Here is a 22,730-nt window from a genome sequence, read left to right as displayed (position 1 = left end):
ATTCCCCCTGCCCCACAGTCTCTTTTTACCTTCTCCTTAAAACTTCTAAGCCCTTTCAGAGAAGTATCGTATTTTATGCATTCAAATAAGAATGAACATCACAGCTGAGTGAAGTGTATGATGTTATTTGGTAATAACAATTCCAACCACCTGTATTTATAGCTGTTCTGAGCAATGCCACTCCAGGAGAACTCCATCTCCAGAAAATAACTATTTAATGGTTAATATAGCTATTTCTTCACTTTCAAAGACCAAAAAAGCCAATATAAAAACACACAGTTCACATAAAATTCAATAACCTTTAATCAGCTTAGAGAACACCAGTATCTTACTTTTAAGATTTAAGATACTTGTACAAATTCTACCTAATTGCATAACACCTAATATTAGCACATTTGTACTGAAACATTTGTGAGTATTCCAACTACAGGAATTTCACAGAAGGGTTTGGGTTGGAAGGGACCTTAAAACTCATCTAGTTCCAACCACCCTGCAATGGGCAGGAATACCTTCTGCTAGACCAGGTTACTCCATTTCACATACAAATATCTCAGTTTTGCAATGGGGAAAAGAAAGGGACATCAGAAAATATTGTATTTATTAGGTATTTTAAGCAATCTCTAGAAAAATCTAACTCTCAGGCTAGAGAGTTCAAAGCTATGTATATAAGTAAAGCATCTGTAGTATCAATCTAGTAACTCTGAGCAGTCACAACATAGGGAAAAGTAATTTTAAACAATATTCCTTAATTTTCAAGCCTAGGGAAATGATGAGTGGATAGAGAGTTGAGAGATTAAAGTGCTAGCAGAAGGAGAAAGGAATTGAAAGTCAGAGGGATAAATATCAATAGTGGAAACACTGCTTTCATGTATCTATGGACTTCATCTAGCAGTAAAATGCATTTATTATATTCCATTACTCACCATAAGAGATCAGAAAAAATAAAAAAATATAGGTAAGAAAACCTACTCATCTCCCTAGGTTTTTCTTCTCTCCAACCAACTTGCAAGAAGCATAAGCACACCACTTTCTCACACAGCAAAACATGTACAGAAATAGGTGTTTCTATTCAGAGCACGTACTTCACAGAAGTGTGAACTTTAATCTGTCTAACCCACTTAGATTCATGTAAGCACCATCCAAACAGGCCTATCTGATACAGAAATCATTTCTGACATACTATTGCTATATTACATTATAACTAGTAACTAAAAAAAAGAAAGCATGGAAAGGCCAGAGAAATGGTGAAGTTTTAGCATTAGAAACCCATTAACATGATTAAACATGCATGGAAATAGCAAAAAAGGCCCCTTCAAAATAAACTGCTCATTTTCTTGATCCAGAGGGAAGACAGTAACACCTTCTACGTATCTGTGAACAGAGACTAAAATTACCTATAGAGCACTGTAAATACATGTTAGCATACTGGCTGACAGGAAGATGATCTTTCCATTTCCTTCTACCTACAGTTAGGGCCTATAATCAACATTTTTTCTATGCACACTTTCTTGCATGAAGCATTCTAAGATATGTAAAGACAGATGTTAAGATGTCTTGGCTATAAATCAGTATCTTAATGATTACATTAAGATGCATCAACATAAAAAACATCAAGGATACAAACGCAAGGAAAATGAAGGGGAAAATTGGCCACGTTACAGCCATACTGTCATCTTCCTGTTCGATCATTTCCAGTACTTCCATCTTAATTCCCAACATGAAACAGAAAAACACACTTGCTGCTTCAGAGCAACTTACAATTTAAAGCAGAAAGTCTGAAGTAGGAAGGACCAAAATGTTTCCTATTCACTTCCAGCATGCAATAATTTAAACTGATAAGGAACAACACTGCTGACAAATAGATTGCAGAGTGTGCTAGATGATGGAGGGAACATTGACACTATAACTATTTTAATCTAAGATATGTGCTAGCAAATGTTTACAAATCTGAGACAGAACAGAGCTCTTAATTTCTCAAAGTAGAAAAGTGCAAAGTAAAAAAAAAAAACTTCCCTTTGCATGGAGCTATTGAAATGCAGTAACAACTTAAAAGTCTTCAGTATCTGGCAAATGAAAGAATTGCAGAAAACAGTAAATGAAGTTTTTCTATTACAGCCATAAAAAATACTATATTTAGTTCTGCAACTTGGCATGAATAAAGTCAATTTACACAATTCTGGAAAAGCAATTCTTTCTAGTTTGTCCAAAGTTTTAAACAAGACCCTAGTGATATTATTTTTCAAATCCATATAGACCTCATGATTTTGCTTTAAGCCTCACCAATTAAAGTTAAGATTTATTTCTCAGAACAGCAATAAAATATTATAGCAACACACACAGAAAGCTTAATTAAATTCATATGTCTTATTTTCCAGATTCGGGGGTATTTCACCATGCAGAACTTTATGAAGTATCAATACCCTCAAAACCGAAAATTGCTGATCAAATTAACTTGCATCAAATATTATCTATTGCATATCACAACACTGTGGCATCCAGCCACTTGGCAAGTGAAGAAAGTGTGCTTAGGACCTAACTACAGTTTTCATATTAAGGTTTAAAGCTATTTTACTGAATCAATTATTTTATTTCAATAGCTCTTAATTGTCCATAAAACCAAGCTTAGGCTCGCCTTTCAAAAATAGGCCAACTACTCCCTCTACTGACAATAACTGACCATTACACTGGAGGCAGAGAGATTCTATAAAACATTCTGAAGCAAAGCCATCAAACACGATAGGTGTTTCCCTCTCAATGACGTTCCCATCAGTTAAGGCTTGAAAGACCCATAAGCTTCACTTTTTGCTCCCTTACCAAACAGATTAACACAAGAGTTGCTTACAAAATCTAAAAGCTTAAAAGTAGAGAACGTAAAATACAGGGCATGAATAAACCTTTTCAAACTCAGTAAAATACACCTATCAATTTCAAACATAAGGAACCTTAAATTAACAAGGTCTCTATATTCCCCCTGCAGAGGGATGAAAGTATGTTCTTCCTTTTAATGAAGAAGCTTCTGAAAAGGGATCTTCCTTGAAAAGTTTATGTGAAAATTGAACAGTCTTGAAAAAGGAAATATTCACATTGAACACAAATCCAGTGAATGTAAGGAAGCAAAAGTTTACATACAAAATCCCTGATCTAACATGCAAAACGCTACACACCTGTGCACAAAGTGAATTCCAACCAGCTTTTCACATATTTACACATTTCATATATTTTAGTCAAGGCAAAACTAATTTTCAGCATGCAGTACATGAAAAAACTTACTCTCATTTCTCAAATCCTACCAGAAAGCAAATAAAGTTCTATCTCACTAGCACTCTCAAAAGTTTATCTGCAATACTGCTTCCCTACAAACGTATGCTCAGTGAGAACCTATCCATTTGCTCAGTCAGTGATGTTAAATTACTCAGCGATTGCCAGGGAACATGCTGAATGCCAACCAAGTGTTTATGCTGAACCAGCAAGCTGGTTCATTTATGCAAGTCATTAACCAAGTGTCTTCAGGCTTTTTATCTGGTGAAGATTACTTCAAATTCACACTACTTGTTTTCTTGGGCACTTACATCAAAATTTATGATATCAAGAGTTCTCAGCTGAAAAAAAACACCTTCAGCCTCAGCTCCTGTTGTTACCAACATCAGTGGCATATAGACTCAGTGTATCTGCTAAAATATGCTCAAGATCAACAGTGTTTCTCCTAACTCCTTTATCAGTTCAGAAGCACTGAATAGTACAGACACGATACTGTCAATTTGAGGTTGACAATCGTGTTCATGTGTAAAAAAAAAAATTAAAGCACTTGTCCCACTAAATGGCAGCACTTTTACTTGGAAAAGAACACAGAGCACACAAAAATTGTTTGGTCTGCTTTCTGAACAGGTTGGTTACCCACAAAACCAAATTTCAACAGCTGATCAGTCAGGATGGGTTTTGTAGCCATGCTCCAAAAACCCCAAGTTCTTCCAGAGGAAAAAGTCTATTCTGTGAAAAAAAAAAACCTCTTGCAAAAAACCCTCACATTTTCAAGAGAATAATAAATTGTGCTAATCACTTTGAAATGTATGCATTACCTAAACTACCCTAGACATACAAGAACACAGAAACAAGATAAAAGGTCCTAAAGAGAAAGTTCACAATTTTTACTGAATAATTAGTTTTGTTTTTTGGTAAACTGATATAGTTACACTAGAAGAATTATGAAGTGCTATGTTCATTACAGAGTGTTTTGAAAAGCACTGCTCTTCAAATACATATCCAAAAGTCAGAGGCTGTTTGCAAAATAAATTGCAATGCCATTTTACTATATGTAATTTTACTGGATGCAAGACAGCTACTGCCTGAAAAACGGGCTAAGAGGCAAAAAAGATGCAAATAAAGAGTTGACTGTGATAAACAGTTGAAGAACATTACTGTGCCTTAGACCAAGAACTCTTAGATTATCTGGGACGTACACAAATAATACTGTGAGATTACAGCAAGAATCAACCCTAAATTTTATTTCAGGTAGCAAATAGTGTTTAACGAAAAATTCATGCAGTTTCTAATTCAAACTACACAAGCGATCATTTTTAGTAACATGATTTTAATCTTCAGCTGACTTCAGACACACTCTGCCACAATACAGCAGCAATTCACAAAGTTTGCTTCCAAAACCAAAGGAAAGCTGATGCAAAATATGCTACTATGGCCAAAGCCTGAAGAACGCTCCTCTTAACCATAAACTTTTAAAACTAATGCACACACATTCTAAGCAGTATAACAGATGTTTGGGTTTTTTTTTTTTTGCAATGAAAGCTATGACATGCAGCTTACCTTAATGACAAACTTGTTGGATGCCATGATAGGTCAGTGTAGGCTGGTCCTGTAAAAACATCAATTAAAAGTGATAAGCACTAGAGGAAAAACTCTACCTGGATTACAGGTTTTTAGCTGCTTTTTTATTCCCCCCTTTCTCCTCCCATAAACTGACACTAGTTGTGGTCACAGCACTGAAACGGCTGGGTTTAACTACCACAGAAATGGTAGCTAAAGATTCACTTGTCAAAAGGTAGAAAATTAGGTTAAATAGATGAAAGTCCTTCCTGCTAACCCCACAAGGTTGGGATTCAGGCAGACATGGAATGGGCCCTATGGTACCAAATTATACCTACGAAAACCCAGGAATTAAAAAAAATAAAAATACAATAACATTTTATTTTCACACAGGACAGGAACAGCCGGCAACAGGCAGGGAAGAACCTCGGCTTCAACAGAAAACCAGGTGAACAAGGGTTTCAGTATAATGGCAGATGTACGCACCCAAACATCACAGCTCAAGCTTCAAAATCAAGTAACAAAGTAAGTGTCAGTAGCTGCTGCCTGCAACAGGTAACATGCAACAGAAACTACACTTAGAGCTGCCTTCTACACTCCAAAGTTTCCTTTTCCTAAGGGATTAATCTCATGGTAAGATATACAAAAATTGTCAGTTTTGTAAGAGATGACATAGGAAAATATTAAGAATGCACAAAGACATACAATTCCTCACTGCGTACTAGGAAAATATTAAGAATGTACAAAGACATACAATTCCTCACTGCATACTTCAACTTATTGTGAAGTACTGAGATAGAGCTGTCAGACTTTCATGTTACAAGTCAGGCTGGTGATACGCATCTCCATCAGCCACTACACTTGAACATAATGAAATGCAGTCACTATCCTTACTAAACTTTTAAAAAGTGCAAAACAAGATAAAGATCCACTTTACAACTACACAGCTTAATTCTGACATTAAGATTCAACAGTAATCGTTTTGAACTAAAGAAACAAACACTTCTGTGCAGTCCTTCCCTTCCAAATATCCAAACACTGAGACCTCTGATTTCAAAAGAACTGTAAGAATACATGAAAGTAACAAGGGCTCAATTCTATATACTGAGTCAAGGAAAACTTCCAACTACTTCAATGATTTTATTTTTTTTTATATCATACCAATATCCAAGCAGTAAGAAACAGAAATAGTAAAAGGATTGTGAACAGTGAGAAGCAAATTGGTTGTTACTGTAACCAGGTTAAAATGAGTCTGACATAAGAACCATTCTGCAAGTAACTACTGAAAATAAAGTTTAATACATTTAATAAAATGTTTCAACTATGTTCTGAAAAAGTTTAAACTTAGAGCTTTTATCAGCTGCACAGTTAACAGTAAGCAGAAAGTTATAGAGAGGAAACTGATTTTCAAACAGAAGTCACACAGAGAGAAGTTGGCATACCATGCCTTGTGCCACTCAACTATCATTCTCCCTTGCACAAAACAGCCCTGCAAGCTTCTCTGTATCAGAGTAAATTCTGTCAGCATTACCAACAGTAATTTCAAGATACACAATGTAAGGAACAGTGTTCTGGACCGCTTGGGACACCGTATTTCAATTCTAGCAGGTACTAAGGTACTTATCTATAGAAGCACCCCTATAGTCTAGCAACTGTAAGAGCAATCTTAGGAGGAGATAAAACTCAGAAATTCTTGAAACAGCAGATCCTAGAATTAAGTCAGAAGAGATGCTAAAGGGAAATGACAGCCATCAGGTGAAAATCAAGTGTGGTTCTGACTTCCTTGTAACGGTGTACAAGCTGTACACTGTTTAATGCTCTGATCGCACCACCCAAGTCTTGGAAGGCACATGCAGGAACTGTGAGAATGAAGACCCTAGGCCCACTGTAGGAGAGGATCTGGTTCGAGACCATCTTAAGAACTTGAATGTACACAAGTCCATGGGACTTGACGAAATCCATCCGTGGGTCCTGAAGGAGCTGGCAAGCGAAGTTGCTAAGCCACTGGCCATCATAATTGAAAAATTGTGGCAGTCAGGTGAAGTTCCTGATGACTGGAAAAAGGGAAATATAACCCCCATTTTCAAGAAGGGGAAAGGGGATGACCCAGGGAATTACAGACCAGTCAGTCTCACCTCTGTGCCTGGCAAAATCTTGGAGCAGATTCTCCTGGAAGGCATGCTAAGGCACATGAAAAACAACAAGGTGCTTGGTGACAGCCAGCATGGCTTCACTAAGGGGAAATCCTGCCTGACCAATGTGGTGGCCTTCTATGATGGGGCTACAGAACTGATGGACAGGGGTAGAGCAGTTGATGTCATCTACCTGGACTTGTGTAAAGCGTTCGAAGCTGTCCCACACGACATCCTTGTCTCTAAATTGGAGAGACATCAATTTGATGGATGGACCACTCGGTGGATAAAGAACTGGCTGGATGGCCGCACACAGAGAGTTGTGGTCAATGGCTCAATGTCCGGCTGGAGACCAGTAACGAGTGGTGTCCCTCAGGGATCGGGGTTGGGACCGGTCTTGTTTAACATCTTGGTCGCTGACATGGACAGTGGGATTGAGTGCGCCCTCAGCAAGTTTGCCGATGACACCGAGCTGTGTGGTTCGGTTGATACCCTGGAGGGAAGGAATGCCACCCAGAGGGACCTTGACACACTTGTGAGGTGGGCTGATGCCAACCTCATGAGGTTTAACCATGACAAGTGCAAGGTCCTACACCTGGGTTGGAGCAATCCCAGGCACAGCTACAGGCTGGGCAGACAAGAGATTCAGAGCAGCCCTGCAGAGAAGGACTTGGGGGTGTTGGTCTATGAGAAAATGAACATGAGCCAGCTTCGGGGGAAGTTTAGGTTGGATATAAGGAGGAGATTCTTTCCTGTTATGGTGGTGAGGTACTGGAATGGGTTGCCCAGGGAGGCTGTGAATGCTCCATCCCTGGTGGTGTTCAAGGCCAGGTTGGACAGAGCCTTAGGTGACATGGTTTAGTGTGAGGTGTCCCTGCCCATGGCAGGGGGGTTGGAACTGGATGATATTAAGGTCCTTTCCAACCCAAACTGTTCTATGATTCTACGTATTTCTAGTGTTCAAGAACTCCATGGCAGGACTAACCACCCCATCATGCAAAAAGCAAACAGCAAGATCTATCACAGACCTTTAGAAACACCATAAGACCTGGACATGCGCAACTCACCAGAATCTAAAAACAAAAGGTCTTGGCAGCATTTCAGGAATTTCTGGATTAGCTTTTTAATAAAAGGCTGTATCTAGAACTTTACTAATTATCCCTACCTCCTCCTCCCAACAAAAAAAAAAAGGAATAATAAAAAATAGAAAAAACAGTGGCAAGAAATATCAAAAAGCAGGAGAGTGTTAAATGCTCTAGTCTCTTCTCCCAGCAGCTAGAAACATAGCCTGAAGTTAGGAAACGTGTAATTACAAACACAGCTTGCTGTGGAGCACACCATCAACTAAGAGCTCCTATGACAGCAATGACAACACTGAATAAACCTACCACTTTCACAGAATTACCTGTACACCTTGGGATATGGTAGAACACAAAGTACTTTGCCTCATGCTTTCAGGAAAATAATTTACCTAGATCGTATGTAATTTTTGAGCTGCATATGGCATACAATTCACAACGGTGCTGCAGGCCCAGGATCTGAGAGCAATATTTAGACTGCTAATGTTTCATCATTAATCCTTACAGTAGCAATAGTAAGGAGACTGGCAACAAAACATCCCAGAGTATCATCTCCAAACTCTCATGTCCTGCTTGAGAACAAACAAAGCACATGGATGAATAAGCTGAACTTATCCTGGCATCACCAATATCTTTTTCATAACAATTCACCATCCAGAATACTACTGTTACAAGTGTGCTACTATTAATGTGAGAAGGACTGTTGGCAGGCAGAAATCTGCTCCAAATCCAACTTACAAAATGACAAAAGGAAAAAAGGGGAAAATACACACAAGAGAAGTTACCTCGGGTTTAATTTGCTTTTCATGGGAGTAAAGCGACTTTGGGAACTTGCCAACTGCCCTATTCTTTGCATTGACCATAAAGACAAAGGAAATGCGGCAGACAGAATGAATGTAAGCAAATCCTTAGATAAACAAGAAGAATACACGTAATGTGTGAACCACCAGGAAAGTCACTGAACTATCACAAATGAAAAAACACCCAATATTAAGACATAAAAAAGATAGGAAAAACTCCTTTTAATTGTGCAAGGAAAAAAAAGCAGCAAGACCCAAAATACTTTGCCATTTCCTGTGGTGAAAAAACAACAACAAAACCCACAAGAAATACAACTCTTACAATAGCTACTATTTGGTAACAAGACTCAGTTTCATGGAATACTATATCTGTTTCAAACCTCTAAAGGAAATTGTACAAACGGAAATATGAAAAGAAGCAAATAAGGCAGAAAAACTCCTCACAGAAACTCTATGTATTTCTGTATCAAAAAAAAAAAAACAACTTGACATGGTATTTGCAATATTTCAACATTACATTTTTGATGGAGAGCCCGTACAAGAAAACATGGTCTACAATTAAACACATAGGTTTCCTGCAGCTAGAGCGAGACGTGCTTCATAATCCTAAATTTGACATGAAGTGGAACATGGCCTCCCAGAGAGTCAGCTGAAGTGTTTTTTGCCAGCTGATGAACAGCATCTTACCTTAGCTAAGAAGCAGCTTCCAGTGGCAAGCAAATTTGGAACACAGTGGGAATCAGGAACTGAAAACTGCTACTAACACAGCAGCTGCAAACCGTTCACATGCTGCACATCTTTGGGTGTCGTTATCACATGTGGGGTGAAGTGGGCACCTGAAAAAGAGACAATAACACAAATGTCAATTATAAAGAACTCTCTAAAATAAGTTCGTATTAAGTATTTTTGTAGTCCAAAATTAGTTATCACAACATAAAAGAGAATTTTCAGAATCTTTCAGTCCTTGGGTATTGGAGCCAAATACTGTCCAGCTCAGGCCCAACACTCCTCAGTTTCTGACAGCTGACCCAAAGCTTGGGATAAGCAATATGGGATAAGCGGGATAAGTAACTCAGCTACTCACACAGTTCATAAAGAGACATATCAAAATCTTCACATTCTGCAGTTTCAGAAATTTTAGGCCCACTGTTTCCAATGCTTTCACTCAAGCTTTGGAGACTGTTCTTCCAACCAGTTAGTATATTTCTAGCTCATTGTTGTCTACACTCCTTCATTCATGAACTGCCAATTCACCTTTCAACAACTCAGTTTCAAAACTGTTACCCATTCACCACACAACCGCATAGAACTAGAGGAATGAGAGATTCAGAGGAACACCAGAGTGCTTATTACAGGCTATTATCTTTTTGCATTGCTGAACGCATTTAGTTTTCCTTGTAAGTTTCATAGAACAGTTCAATGAACACTGCATTCAGCTGTTCCGTAAAAAGTCAAAAATGTTATGCTAATATCTGTATGGAAATTGGATATTAAAAACTTGTATTTTGACTACTGTTGCAAGCTTTGCAACTACACAGAAAATTGAAAACAAACCATCCATTAACACATGGATATGACAGGATATTCTTGACAGTGATTGCAGGAATAGGGGGGATAGGGAAGAAGAGTTAATACAGAAAAGGTACAGAAGGGAACACCTGAAAGAATAATTGAAGCCAGGTAAGCGTTCCTGAATTTGTTTTGGTCAGGGCAACAGGGATGGGGCATCTACCACTGCTCTGGCCAGCCTGTTCCAGTGCCTCACCACCCTCTCAGTAAATAACTTCTTCCTTGTATCTAACCTGAACTTCCCCTGTTTCAGTTTAAACCCATCACCACTTGTCCTATCACTGCAGTCCCTGATGAGGAGTCCCTCTCCGGCATCCTTGTAGGCTCCCTTCAGATACTGGAAGCTGCTCTAAGGTCTCCACACAGCTTCTCTCACCCAGGCTAAACAGCCCCAATTTTCTCAGCCTCTCTTCGTATGGGAGGTGCTCCAGCCCCGTTACCATCTTCCAACCTCAATCATTCATAATTGCACGAGTTTTACGCCTAGACAGCATTTCGAGCTCGCTCCTCACCGGGCCGGGAGGGGGTGCTGGCGGGAGGGGCGGCGCCTCAAGAACCGCCACCACCACAGCAACAGCCGCTCCCTCAGACCATCCCCTCACACAGGGAGGAAAGCGAGACTGAAGATAAAGGCGCGGCCGCTCCCCCCTGAGCCCCCCAGCTGAGGGTCCGAGCCGGGCAATGCCAACGCTGGAGCCGCAGCCCCGCCATACCTGTCCCACCGATTTCTAACGGCTCCGCCGCCCTCACGCACGACCCCATCCAAAATGGCCGCCGGCTGTAGCCACCGCCCGCCCTACCCTGCCCGAACGCAAAATGGCCGCCGACGCAGCCGCAAACGGGCGGCTGAGGTCTTCCAGGGAGATCGTGGGCACGTGACGCACGGCTCATCCAATGGCGAGCGAGAGCCGCGTTTCCGGGCTGCGCAGCGCCGCTTCCGGCTGTTGGGAGGTTTGGACGCGGGGGCTGTCGGGAAGTTGAGTCCTCCCCTCGCTTGCCTGGGGCCGGAGCCCAGGTGAGCTTTAGGGTTGCGGCCGGGCAGCCCCTTCCTCACCCGCAGCCTCTTCCTGTGCGAGGGAGCCTCCGGTGCGCCGTTCCCTCCGCCTCAGCCGTCTCAGGGCCTCTCAGGCGCCCGCGCAGCAAAGGTCGTTGGGACGCGGGGGACGGCGGGCTGGGGACTGTGGAGTTCCTGCCGTCAGTCACAGGACGGGCTGCTGGGCCGGGCCGGGCCGCGTCGCGCCGCACCGCCTCGCCTTCCCTCGCCTCAGCCTCTCCTCAGCACCTTCCAGCCGGAGCGCGGCTGTCCTACGCCTACCGGCCGGCTCCGTGACTTTGGAGTCTCCTTTGCCTTGTGTGACAAGTGGTGCCGAGCTGGGACATCCCCACGGCATGGTGGAGGGGTAGGACGCGGTGCTCCTGCAGGTGGATGAAGTTGGGCGGGTGTAGGAACATTGACTCTCTGTAGCCATTTAAAGACGTTATTTTGATATAAAACCTGAGTATGTATGCTTTTTTTCCCTTGTTGTAGGTATTTCTTAATGAAATCCTGTGGGAAGTACAGTTTTATGCATCTTTTTTATGTAAGGGCGGGTTAATTGTGTTTGTACCGATACTGTTGTACCTCTGAAGAGCAGGAGTTAAGGTAGCTGGGTGTAACTGCTACTCCAGGCATCACAAAGTGATGTGAGAAGCAGTGCAGCTTTGGCCTGCGAGTTGCAAGTCCCATATTCTGTTAGGAACTCGTTCACTGAATGTTGCTAACTATGGGAGGGAAAAGTGGGGTATTTTGAAATTGCTTTAGTTTAGACCTCAAATCTTTACTGAGGCAGTAACACTTGTAATTAGAATATTTACTATCTGAAGCAGTAACATTTGTAATTAAATAAAACTTTCTTACATTTACGATTTAGCATGCCAAAGCTTGAAGCAAATGCAGCAGTTAACAGTTCAAGATATCTGAATTTATATTATTTTCATGGCTTTTTTTTACTTTTTAAAGTTCACAAAGTAAGACTTTCTTGTGTTTTTTTGTGTTTTAATCATCTGCTGCACTGTAATTAATGATATCAAGGTTCAGGTTCATCTGTGCTGTTATTATAGAATAGAAGGAGGATTTCTAGAGTATATTTAAAATAATAAATTATCTTTACCTAGGTAGATGCCAGTTTGAAATGGGTCTTAAAACCATCTGGAAGGACTACAAAGTTCTCATTGTTATGGGAGTTGGCCTTGGGCTGGTGCACTGGGGCTGGTTTCATATCAAGTCCAGCCCTCTTTTCCAAGTGAAGACAGTGGAGGTTGTTCCAGAACCTGGGATTGTGGCATACGTGTTGCAAAACGATCGCAAAAATAAAGAGAAGTAGCATTAGAGCTATGTACTGTGGGTAAGTTGCCGAATTAGTTGTATCTGTATCTTTGAGGCAGGAAATGAGTTGATTAAATGAAGATTTTCTAACAGATACAGTGTTGCTGCTCCAACTTTAGCCTTCCAGAATTTCATGGTTTTTTTTTGCAACAGTTAATCTGGGAGTTGCATGAACCCCAAAAATGCATCATATATGTTTGAAAACTACCACTAAATCCCATGTGATAGGATAAATTAAGTGATGTTTTAGGTCTTAAAGATATTTCAAAACAAACTCGAATTCAACAGTGTCCTTTCAGGTTCAAAACTGCCCAGAAATAATTGTGACACAGTAACATATTGTGTGTTGTTAGTAGGGATGGTAATTACAATAGAAAATGAAACTAAGTGCAAGAGAAGTCTGAATACTCTAGCTATTACATAGAAATGTAAAGGAATATCCCTTTAAGTTTTGAAGTGTTTAAAATCTGGAAAACGATATTGTTGTGCATTTTTAAGTGAGAAACTGATCTTCCAGAGGCAGGGATTTCAAGTTGTTTGAACATTAAAAGCTTCTTGTTTCCAAAGTGGTTGCCTGTGAAGCAGTGCTGCTTAGTTCAGCTGTTTTGTTCTTGAGTATAACCAGGTTAACATCGCTATAGTTTCGACACTTCCATACAATTTAATGTGGTTTATAGTGGCCTGTTACTTATAGACCCACAGGTAAAACAGTATAGAAACTGGTGGTCAGTATTGAAGTCATTAAAAGATGCGTAAAATTAGTGTACTGTATGCTTTGTAATATATATTGTATAGTTTTTTTTTTTATTAAAAAGCGTTATATCGTATATAGGTAATTGTATGAGGTTCAGGTCTCGGAACTAGGTCCTGCATTTCGGTTACAACAACTCCATTCAATGGTGCGGGCTTGGGGAAGAGTGGCTGGAAAGCTGCTCAGCAGAAAAGGACCTGGGAGTGTGGGTTGGCAGCAGTTTGCCCAGGCAGCCAAGAAGGCCAACAGCATCCTGGCCTGTAGCAGCACCAGTGTGGCAGCAGGGCCAGGGCAGTGATCATCCCCCTGTGCTGGGCACTGGTGAGGCCGCATCTCGAACCCTGTGTTCGGTTCTGGGCCCGGCACAATAAGAGAGATACTGAGGTGCTGGAGCAGGTCCAGAGGAGGGCAACAAAGCTGATAAAGGGTCCAGAGCACGAGGGTGGTGAGGAACGGCTGAAGGAACTGGGGTTGTTTAGCCTGGAAAAAACAAAGTTTAGGGGAGGCCTCCTTGGTCTCTTCAGCTGCCTGAAAGGAGGCTGTAGCAAGGTGAGGATTGGTCTCTTTTCCCAAGTAATAAGTGATAGAACAAGAGGAAATGGCCACGAGCTGCTCCAGAGGAGTTTTATATTGGGTATTAAGAAAAATTTCTTTCCCCAAAGGTTGGTCGAGCATTGGAATAAGCTGCCCAGGGAAGTGGTGGAGTCACCATCCCTGGAGTATTTAAAAGATGTGTAGATGAGGTCCTGGGGGCATGGTTTAGAGGTGGACTTGGTAGTGCTGGGTTAACAGTTGGACTTGATGATCTTAAAGGTTTTTTCCAACCTAAATGATTCTGTGATTGTCCTTACTTGAGTTTTTTTTGTTAAACATAATATAGCAGTTCTAGTTACGCAATTCTGTCGTAAGATTATCCTAATACCTTTTTCTGTTTTACTGTAGGTATGACTAGCTCTGGAGCTTTTCATCTGTGTTTTGCCAGAAGAAGAGATGAGGAAAGCTAACTGGAATAGAAAGAACTTTCTGCTTGTGGTGGGACTGTCAGTTATAGGTGTCCATTTTGGAAGCATGCTTGTAAACTTTGTTGCAAAAAAGTCTGCTCACTCGCATTCAGAAGCTAAAAAAGATCGTCATGAGTGAAATAGTTTGCTGCTGTTGTTGTGTATCAATTTCACAATAGGATTTTAAACCTCATTTTAAGAGCTAGATCCTGAGTAGTCACGGGGAATGTTGTTATTGTACTGTATGCACTGTCTCACCTTTAAAATGATCCTTAGTTGCAAAGAATTCAAATGTTCTACTTTAAATTTTAAAAGTGCTATGAATTATAGATCCGAGGAAAAATGAAATCTGTTTTGTTGGCCAGAATTAAAGTCTTACTTTGAAAATGTCTCGTCTTGAAGCTAAAAAGCCTTCGTTATTTATTACTGACCCTTTAACTAAAGATGGAGTTAGTCGGTCACTGTCCCTGCTGAGTGGAATATTAAAATCTTGCTATGGTCCTGCTGGTCGGCTCAAACAGCTCCACAATGGTATGGGAGGCTATGTTTGTACAACTTCACAATCTTCAGCTATGCTCAGTCGTCTTCCTGTCAGTCATCCTGTGTTAGGTGTTTTGATGGCCTCTGTACAGAACCATATATCCCGCTTCAGTGACTGCGGGTTATTTACTGCCATTCTCTGCTGTAGTTTGATTGAGAACTTTAAAAGCCTAAACGTTGCATCTTGCACTGTCATTAAAATAAGCAAGCATCTTTTGAGTCTGTGTATGGACTACCTCAAATCTGAGGCCTGTGGTTGCAGAGTGGCTGTGGATTTTAGCAGTGTTGAGACTCTTCTTTGTTTGGTACGTAGCATATTAAGAAGCAAACCTGCTTGCATGCTTAATAAAACAGAGGTTGATCATCTCACCACACTGATTTTAAAGGCTTTTCTATTTACTGTTCCATGTCATGCTGAGAGTAATGCTGTTTTAGGAAAGTGTGTAATAGTACCCATGAAAGGTAGAAGAGTTATGGATTCTGCAGTTCTTCCTGGACTACTGATAGAAGCCCCAGAAATCCAATTGGCAAAACCACTTACTGTCAAAAGAGCTTGTTCAAACATGATCAAGATAGCACTTTTCTGTGTATCCATGTCAGGAGACAGCTTCAACCCTGAAGAAGGAACTATAACTGTCCATCACGGAATTTCTCTAGAAATGTCAGAGCTGAATCAATTGCTTAACGTAGGCAAGCAGCTGGTTAATGATGAGGTTGGCCTTGTAGTGTGCCAGAAAGTTATCCACCCCTCCTTGAAGCAGTATCTGAAAGAGAACAGTGTCATCGCTTTGGACAGAGCTGGGCTGGCTCTCATGGAACCCCTGAGTCGGATGACAGGTAACAGAGGAATTTTCTGTACTAAACAATTGTCTGTAATGTTGATCTCTCAATGAAAATCTATCTAGGTTGGCATCCTTGCAGAATAAGGATTCTCTTATTTCTGCCTGTATCCTATCTAAACAGCTGAGCAAAGTTACTGTTTTCTAGTTTGAAAACTATTTTTGAGGTGAGATTGATCTTTTGCAGGCTCTAATGATGAAACATTGCACATGTGACTACTGATAGCTGCAGGAGGAACATCCAGTTATAGTTACTCTTTGCAGAAATAGATTTACAAATTTAATGAGAACAAAACAATTACTTTTTTGTCTTAAACTCCTTGGTTTCTGTATTTGATTTCTTACTTAGATCAATATGTTACTTATTGAAAAACGATTAAAAAGCCAAGAGCATGCTTTATGAAATGCAACAAAAACTGTTGTGATGACTGTAATACATGTTGTTTCTTTGTTTTTCTACATTGGACAGGTTCAAAGCCAATAGGTTCCATACACAACTTGTCTCCTGGTTGTTATGGCAGTTTGAAAGACATGTGCATTGAGAGTTTTGCTTCCAGAAACTTTGTGCATCTAATTCCTAATGACACAGTTGTCTGCAGCTTGATACTCTGTAACAGAAGTGAAACAGCATGGGATGAATTGAAGGTAGACAAATTTCTTGAACACTTTCTTGAAAAGTCATGTTTTTAATAGAAAAAAAATTATGAAAAATATAGGTATGGTGTGTTTAGAAAGCGAATTTTCAGTACATAAATGGAATTTAGTTAGATTTTTAGGTATACAGTTTCAACAAAGCAGTTCAGAAACATGCTTGTTTCCAAAATTGCAAAGCCCTTGAAGAGTTCATGTTCATTTAATGCCTCTCTTTTAATACAGAAAGCTGTTTAGAGGCAAACATTTTTCACCTGTTCTTGAGGCCTCTGCAGAGTATAAACATTTTCATTCTTACTTCTTGGTCTATGACAGCATAAAGAAAAAATTGCCCAGCAAAAGGCCAGCAGCAGTACCTGCAGTAGTAGTCAAGCATTAGTTTTGCCTTGAATAGTTGCTTTAGAAATGTCATAGGGACTGATTGACTTTTTATATATAACCGTGTTTTGCAAAAGAAGGAATAAAATACTGTGGGTTTATTTCTTCTTTTTCATACTGAATGTGGCCAAATAAAGACAGTTTCTCATTAAGTGAACATGGTTTTGGAAATGCAGTTTATATCCACATATAATTCATGTTTATGAAGTCTGTACCAGAAAGTACTGAAACTTCTATTCCAGTAGTTTTTTCAGTGGGGGAAAATCCTATTAATGATGGTATGTCTAATGTCAAATTAATATGGTTTTCAGCGTGCTTGTGAAACTGCAGAACATGTGTTACAGTTAACACTGAAGGAACCTTTGGCGTTATTAGGAGGTGGCTGTACAGAAACTCACCTGGCTTCCTATATAAGACATAAGGTATGAAAGATAAGGGTTTTACTAAAGCTGCTTAATATATTTAGGAAACAGGAATTTATGTATAATCACTGCTGCAATTAAACACTTGTCTTTTCTAGGTTGATGTTGCATATTTGTTGTGTGCCTACCAATATAAAACAAGAAGTTCTATTTAAAACACTCAATTACATTTTTAGACTTGATAATACTGTATTTGTACTTGTTAATCTTTAGGAATCTATTATAGTAAGTACTTGTTCTAAGCATTAAAGTAAAAATGTGTAGTTATTTTTATCTTGACACATAATTGTGCAGAACTCAGTTTTGACTCATTTAGAAATCTTCCCTATTGTGGAATAATCACATGAAAAACTTTATTAGTTAGGACTCAACCATCTGTTTAAAAAAGAAAGGCAATAGTATGATACATATTTGATTAAAATTAGTTCTGCAAAACAGTGCTCTGATTTTCTGTTTTCCTGTTTTGTTTTTAGAGTTTCAGTCTGTCCACCAGCAGTTTTGAAGATATAGGTTGTTCTCAAACACAATACCAACTGGTTGCTGATGGGTTTTGCCGTTCCCTGGAATCTGTAGCTCGCTCTCTGAATCACAATGAGGGAGAAATTCTTACAGACATGGTTTATGGACACTGTTGGTTTGTTCCACCAGGTTTTCCACCTGTCTCTAGTTGGTCAGACTTGGTTTCAAAATGCGGCTGTGGGATTAATGGTAATGGTGAGAATCTCAAATGGAGGCCTTTGCAGAGCCAGTTTGGCTTCGCTGTTATACAGTACTGCCCTAAAGAGCCCCCAGCAAAGGCTGCTGACTTTCTGACGTTGGACTGTTATGCTGCAAAGTGCAGTGGCCTGCAAGTAGCTCTGGAGACAGCCAATCTGATTTTGGATCTCTTGTACGTCATCAAAGATCAAAATTAGCTCTGATCTTACGTGAATTGTATTGCACAGCAAGATACTTAAATGAAAGCAGGTAATATATGATGTGTTAACATACTTTAAATGGTTAGAGTGGACAACAGACAGAAAATGTAAATCAGCTGGACATTAAGTACTTTTCTGATCGCTCATCTACCATGCTCAAGCATTTTCAAATGTTAAGCATTTTGTTAGCTGTTAAATGATTAGCCAAATGTACAATGAATCATAGTAACATATGACTTAACAAGCATCCAAATTAGCGTGTCCAAGAGAGTGAATGACACTTTGATATTCTTTCTGCATTAAGCAAAGTTTTTGTGGCATCTTCAAAGGAATGGGCAAAATGGATTGACTTGCTGAAGCCATTTTCACTTGCTGAGAAAATGTATGTTAAGGATTAGAATTTATGTAGTCTCACTCATTCCAGCTTGTATTGCAGCAGAACTTTATCACTGGTATGTTTAATTTTGTAGGTAAAAGAAGGCTCTCCTTGGCAAATATCTTGAGCCACTTGTTTTCAAGTTTTCTGAAAGTTCTTGTCACCATATACTATATGCAGTTTCTGTTTCAAAATGGCTGTGAGATTTGAGTTAATATATCTAATTTATTTAGCAAGTTATAAAAGCTCAACCTGGAGATCTTAAGGTAGCAGGTAGATAATAGAAGATTTGAAAAGACAGACTGTATGGAAAAAACTTGTCAAGTGGACCATGGTTGTCTTCTGTGGACTGCAGGACAGTCTATAAATAATGATGTTTCTGTCATTTAAGCAGAGCTGCAAGAATGTCCCACTTACCATTCAATTAACTATTTGGGCACAGCCTCTTTCCTGTTAATGAAGTAAGGCTTTAAGCTGCTCACACTTTTTTGATCTTTAAATAAGGCTGTAGACTGAATGATCAAAACTTTTTCTCATTCTCAGTTTGCATGCGAGATCAAAAGGGGTGTTACAGTTTCTTGCTGAAACTCATTTTCTTTGCCCCTTCTCCCTCTTTGTTTTCAGTCACAAGGGAGAAATTTCTGATGACATGCTACTCCAGAGAACATCTGAGTTAGTTACAGACTAGACTGCTTATTTGTTTCCTGGTCTTGTGTAAGTTTTTAATATATTTGCTGAGTATAAGCAGTAGAACTGTTTTGTGTAATTCAGTTTTGAAATATGTAATTAAAGCAAGATCTTTCCAGACCTTTTGTGCAAAGTCTTTTTCATTTCAAGAGCATAAATAATAATTTTCTCACTAGAAAAAATGCAGACTTATTTAAAGTTCTTTATCTTTTTATGACCTGAAGTGATTGCTTCAGTGCTATAAGGCATCCTTTGGGAATTTGTGGAAGAATGTTACAAGGGTTGAAATGGAGGCTGTTCAAAGTTGGTTACTTAAAAGGCTGCTTTCATATCTTGATCCTCCCATATACCAGGAACCATAGGAAAACATCTGGAATAATGAAGCCAAATGATTGCGTGTATCTTAAGGCACAGAAGAATCTTGGTATTACTTCATCTAATTATGAGTCTCTTAAGTTGGAGTGTTGAATTAGAGTATTTTACTTCCTATAATAGCAGCTTGTTATGCAGTGCAAAAATGCTGAGTTTGGTGACTACAGCTGTGAAGTGAAAATTAATACAATATTTAAGTAGAAGTCGTTGCTAGTGTTCTTTTATCTTGGTAGCTGAAAGTCAATTCGCAGCTCCTATAAAACCATTGTTAGCTCTATTATTCTTCCCCACCCCCCAGTTTTAAGTAAATCACATTAGAAAATTGTGGAAAAAATGAAATGTAATTTTGGTAAGTAGGTAAAAATTCATTTATACCCGAACCAAAGATTGTTTCACATGTAGGTAGTTTTAATAACAATTGATTTTTATCTCCCAGTGTGACTGATGAAGATAAATAAGCAGCTGCTTATGCAGCTTTTGTAAGTATGGCTGCATATGTACAGTTCAGGTTCAGTTCTCAGTCATGCTACAGTTTTGCCAGACCTTTTGTGGTGGGTATTACCCTATCTTTAACAGGTAACATAGGAGGAATAGAACTTTGGATACTGTTTAAAATACAAGTAAATAGAATTTTGACTCTTAGAGCAACATAAAAATAACTTTGCTGAGCTTCCATGTTTTATGGTAAAACTTAGGTACAAAGGTGGTAGGTTTTCCCCTGTTTTGAAATTGGCAAAATGAAATATCCCCAGGCATAAATCCTCTGCAAAGCCATTATGGTTTTATTCCTGCTCCCTATGGAATTTCAGGTTTGTTGAGTGGGGAAAAATTAGCATTACAGAAGTATTACTAAGACAATTGTTTTCTGATCATGGCCTCAGTCATGGCTGTTGACTTCTGCAGGTTGCTCACAGGCTATTTAAATTTCAATAGATCTACTGGTAATACACAAGAGGTCAGAGCGTTCATCTCCAGCCTTCTGAGCTGTGTTAGTGCTTCAGGCCTAGTAGGAGAAAAAAGAAGTGCTGATATTGTAATCTCTGAGGTCTGCATATTTAAGGAAGGTGCCAGTATAATACAGTTGTTCCTCCGTTCAATATTCATTTGGTACTGCAGTTCCTATTTGGTATTTAAAACTTCAAAGTGAAGCAGACCTGAAAACGCTGCTTAATTTGGGGATCTTTAGTATTTCTATTATTGCATCCTATTTGAAGTAGACATACAGTTAAACATTAGTATTGGCATTGGCAAAGAATGCAGAGTATCTGCTTTTCACTGATTCTGCTACTGACTTGCGAATTATAGAGTCAGTCAGAAATATCTGAAGTTCTCTTCTGTCTGTTTTCCTATTTATAAAATGGGAATAGTTAACTCTTGTGAAGGCATGGGGATTTACGGGTGAAGAGTTCCAAGGTCCAGATGAGAAGTGAAGAACTAATTGCTGCACAGGAAAGAAGAGGCAGATAATTCAAAACTAAAATATTATAGTGATTTCATTAAGGGATCTTTAGCCAGGATTCACGTAGACTCCTTAAACCAGTCAGCTAGGTAAAACTCCCCTGTTTTTCCTGTATATTGAACCTAGATGCATTTTCTCATTCTCTGAAATTTTGGCAACTCTTGCTAACAGTAGCCTAATTTATTGCCTTATGCCTTCAAGAACACACACCCAGAGAAACGTGACCTGAAAGCCCTGTGCAGAAATGACTGAATTTCATGATGAGCATTGTCGGACCTCAGCAATCCTTACTGTATCATGTTTGTCCTCAGAGTCCGTGCTTTGCATGCATTTCATACCAGATGTTCACATGATGCTAATCCTCGAAGACAGGGTAGAAACAGATCCACGAGTTTGGGAAACATAACTTCTCTGTATTGGTAATGCTACACTTGTTAAATTTTTATTTCATTTTCAGGAGGGTTGGGCATCTTTCAGCTGTTACAGTTTTTAGATCTGTCCTGGGAAGGGAAGAGAATGTTTACTGTTGTCAAAGCTTGTAAGGAAAAATACTGCCTGGAATATCATAAGCGTAGTAGGGCATGTGCAAAACAGTTCTTCCTACCCAAAACCTGATCTTCTGGATTTTACTTGTGCCCTTGTTTTGCTGTGCTCAGTAGCAAAATACACTATTTGTCACATTTCCAGCAGTGCCACGTGAACTGAGTCATGCAAGTACTCAATTTCAGAAAAATCAATATCCATGAGTCAATGTCATAGGAAGAACTTTAACTGGATTTGCCTTTACCATGGTTCTGAAGATGCAGAAGCAGTCTTTTTATTGCAGACTGTCTTCATCATGCTTATAATCTGTACAGCCTTTGAGTAGCCGATTGCTTGTCGCATTCTGATGTCTACTTCAAGAATTTTAGTAGCTTTTATCCAGTAATTTAAATATAAGTTATTTCTACCTGCTTGTCAGCAGAGGCAAGTTGTACAGTACTAATAAATAACTTTTTGGCCAGTAACACTGTGATCTTAAATTCTCATTAAAGAAATACCTTTAGTTTCTGCCTCTATAAATTGAATTGGACAAATCAGTCACGCATATCATAAGCTCAAAAGTATACACAGAGTTATTCTTTATACTGGAAGCAAAAAAGTAGTCACAGCATATGTAATAAAGCCCCTGTGTTATTAGTCCAGACACCAATAAAGTTTATTGCAGAATAGGTTCCATTGGGCTGTGCACTTTGTATCTTTAACTGTGCTGGCTTCCATTATTCTTGACCTAGATTTACATTAAGCATATGGAAATACCTTGTAGACGTACCTCCTGCAGAACTTTATTTTCATACCTTACTACAATTTTCTTTATAAACTTGAACTTTCAAGTCTTCTTGCACATGAAAACATTTTATTCAGGCTTTCATCATGCAGCTTGAAAGGCCACAGCTGTGTGCTGTCTGGCTTCTATAAGCTAATTTCTGGTGTCTTTGTTATTTTCTCTCCTGACATCAGCTCTCTTCAGGTACGCATTAAATCCACATTAAATACTAACTGCTTCTTATTATAACACTGTTATATGTCACCAC

At 39.3% G+C, this 22,730-nt stretch overlaps 3 protein-coding genes across 6 annotated transcripts in view; 2 read left to right on the top strand and 1 right to left on the bottom strand.

The window, feature by feature from the left end:
- Window positions 1-11,229, bottom strand: part of SLX4IP (SLX4 interacting protein) — a 78,398-nt gene extending 67,169 nt beyond the window's left edge. For all 3 annotated transcript variants that reach the window (XM_062610581.1, XM_062610589.1, XM_062610596.1), the window contains exons 1-3: window positions 11,112-11,229; window positions 9,517-9,665; window positions 4,819-4,867 (exon numbers count right to left, since the gene is read on the bottom strand). In XM_062610581.1, the coding sequence (XP_062466565.1) occupies window positions 4,819-4,845 (27 nt within the window). In that variant the 5' untranslated portion in view covers window positions 4,846-4,867; window positions 9,517-9,665; window positions 11,112-11,229. The remainder of the gene's footprint in view (window positions 1-4,818; window positions 4,868-9,516; window positions 9,666-11,111) is intronic.
- A 446-nt stretch (window positions 11,230-11,675) lies between these two features.
- LOC134159545 (uncharacterized) lies at window positions 11,676-14,656 on the top strand. Of its 2 annotated transcripts, none has more exons than XM_062610607.1 (3): window positions 11,676-11,798; window positions 12,557-12,782; window positions 14,457-14,656. In XM_062610607.1, the coding sequence occupies exons 1-2, from the start codon at window positions 11,788-11,790 to the stop codon at window positions 12,759-12,761; spliced, it is 216 nt and encodes a 71-aa protein (XP_062466591.1). In that variant the 5' UTR covers window positions 11,676-11,787; the 3' UTR covers window positions 12,762-12,782; window positions 14,457-14,656. The 2 variants fall into 2 exon arrangements, with proteins under 2 accessions (XP_062466591.1, XP_062466596.1); XM_062610612.1 differs by having other exon boundaries at window positions 11,680-11,798; window positions 12,553-12,782.
- MKKS (MKKS centrosomal shuttling protein) lies at window positions 14,654-18,374 on the top strand. The gene is made up of 4 exons (XM_062610566.1): window positions 14,654-15,892; window positions 16,364-16,539; window positions 17,235-17,345; window positions 17,819-18,374. Exons 1-4 carry the CDS (start codon window positions 14,902-14,904, stop codon window positions 18,257-18,259), a joined length of 1,719 nt encoding a protein of 572 aa, XP_062466550.1. The 5' UTR covers window positions 14,654-14,901; the 3' UTR covers window positions 18,260-18,374.
- Window positions 18,375-22,730: the final 4,356 nt, after the last annotated feature.

This window comes from Pezoporus occidentalis, unplaced genomic scaffold, assembly GCF_034315485.1.
Source record: "Pezoporus occidentalis ecotype Australia unplaced genomic scaffold, CSIRO_AGI_Poc_V1 ctg10, whole genome shotgun sequence".
Lineage (NCBI taxonomy): Eukaryota > Metazoa > Chordata > Aves > Psittaciformes > Psittacidae > Pezoporus > Pezoporus occidentalis.
Note: the sequence above shows the minus strand (reverse complement) of the source record. Positions and strands in the feature narration are given on the sequence as shown.

Excerpts from the sequence above, each read along its gene's own strand:
- MKKS (XM_062610566.1), top strand. The coding sequence starts at position 14,902 with ATGTCTCGTCTTGAAGCTAAAAAGCCTTCGTTATTTATTACTGACCCT. Across the intron at positions 15,893-16,363 it reads ACCCCTGAGTCGGATGACAG|GTTCAAAGCCAATAGGTTCC; the intron begins GTAACAGAGGAA and ends TACATTGGACAG. Across the intron at positions 17,346-17,818 it reads CTTCCTATATAAGACATAAG|AGTTTCAGTCTGTCCACCAG; the intron begins GTATGAAAGATA and ends TTTTGTTTTTAG.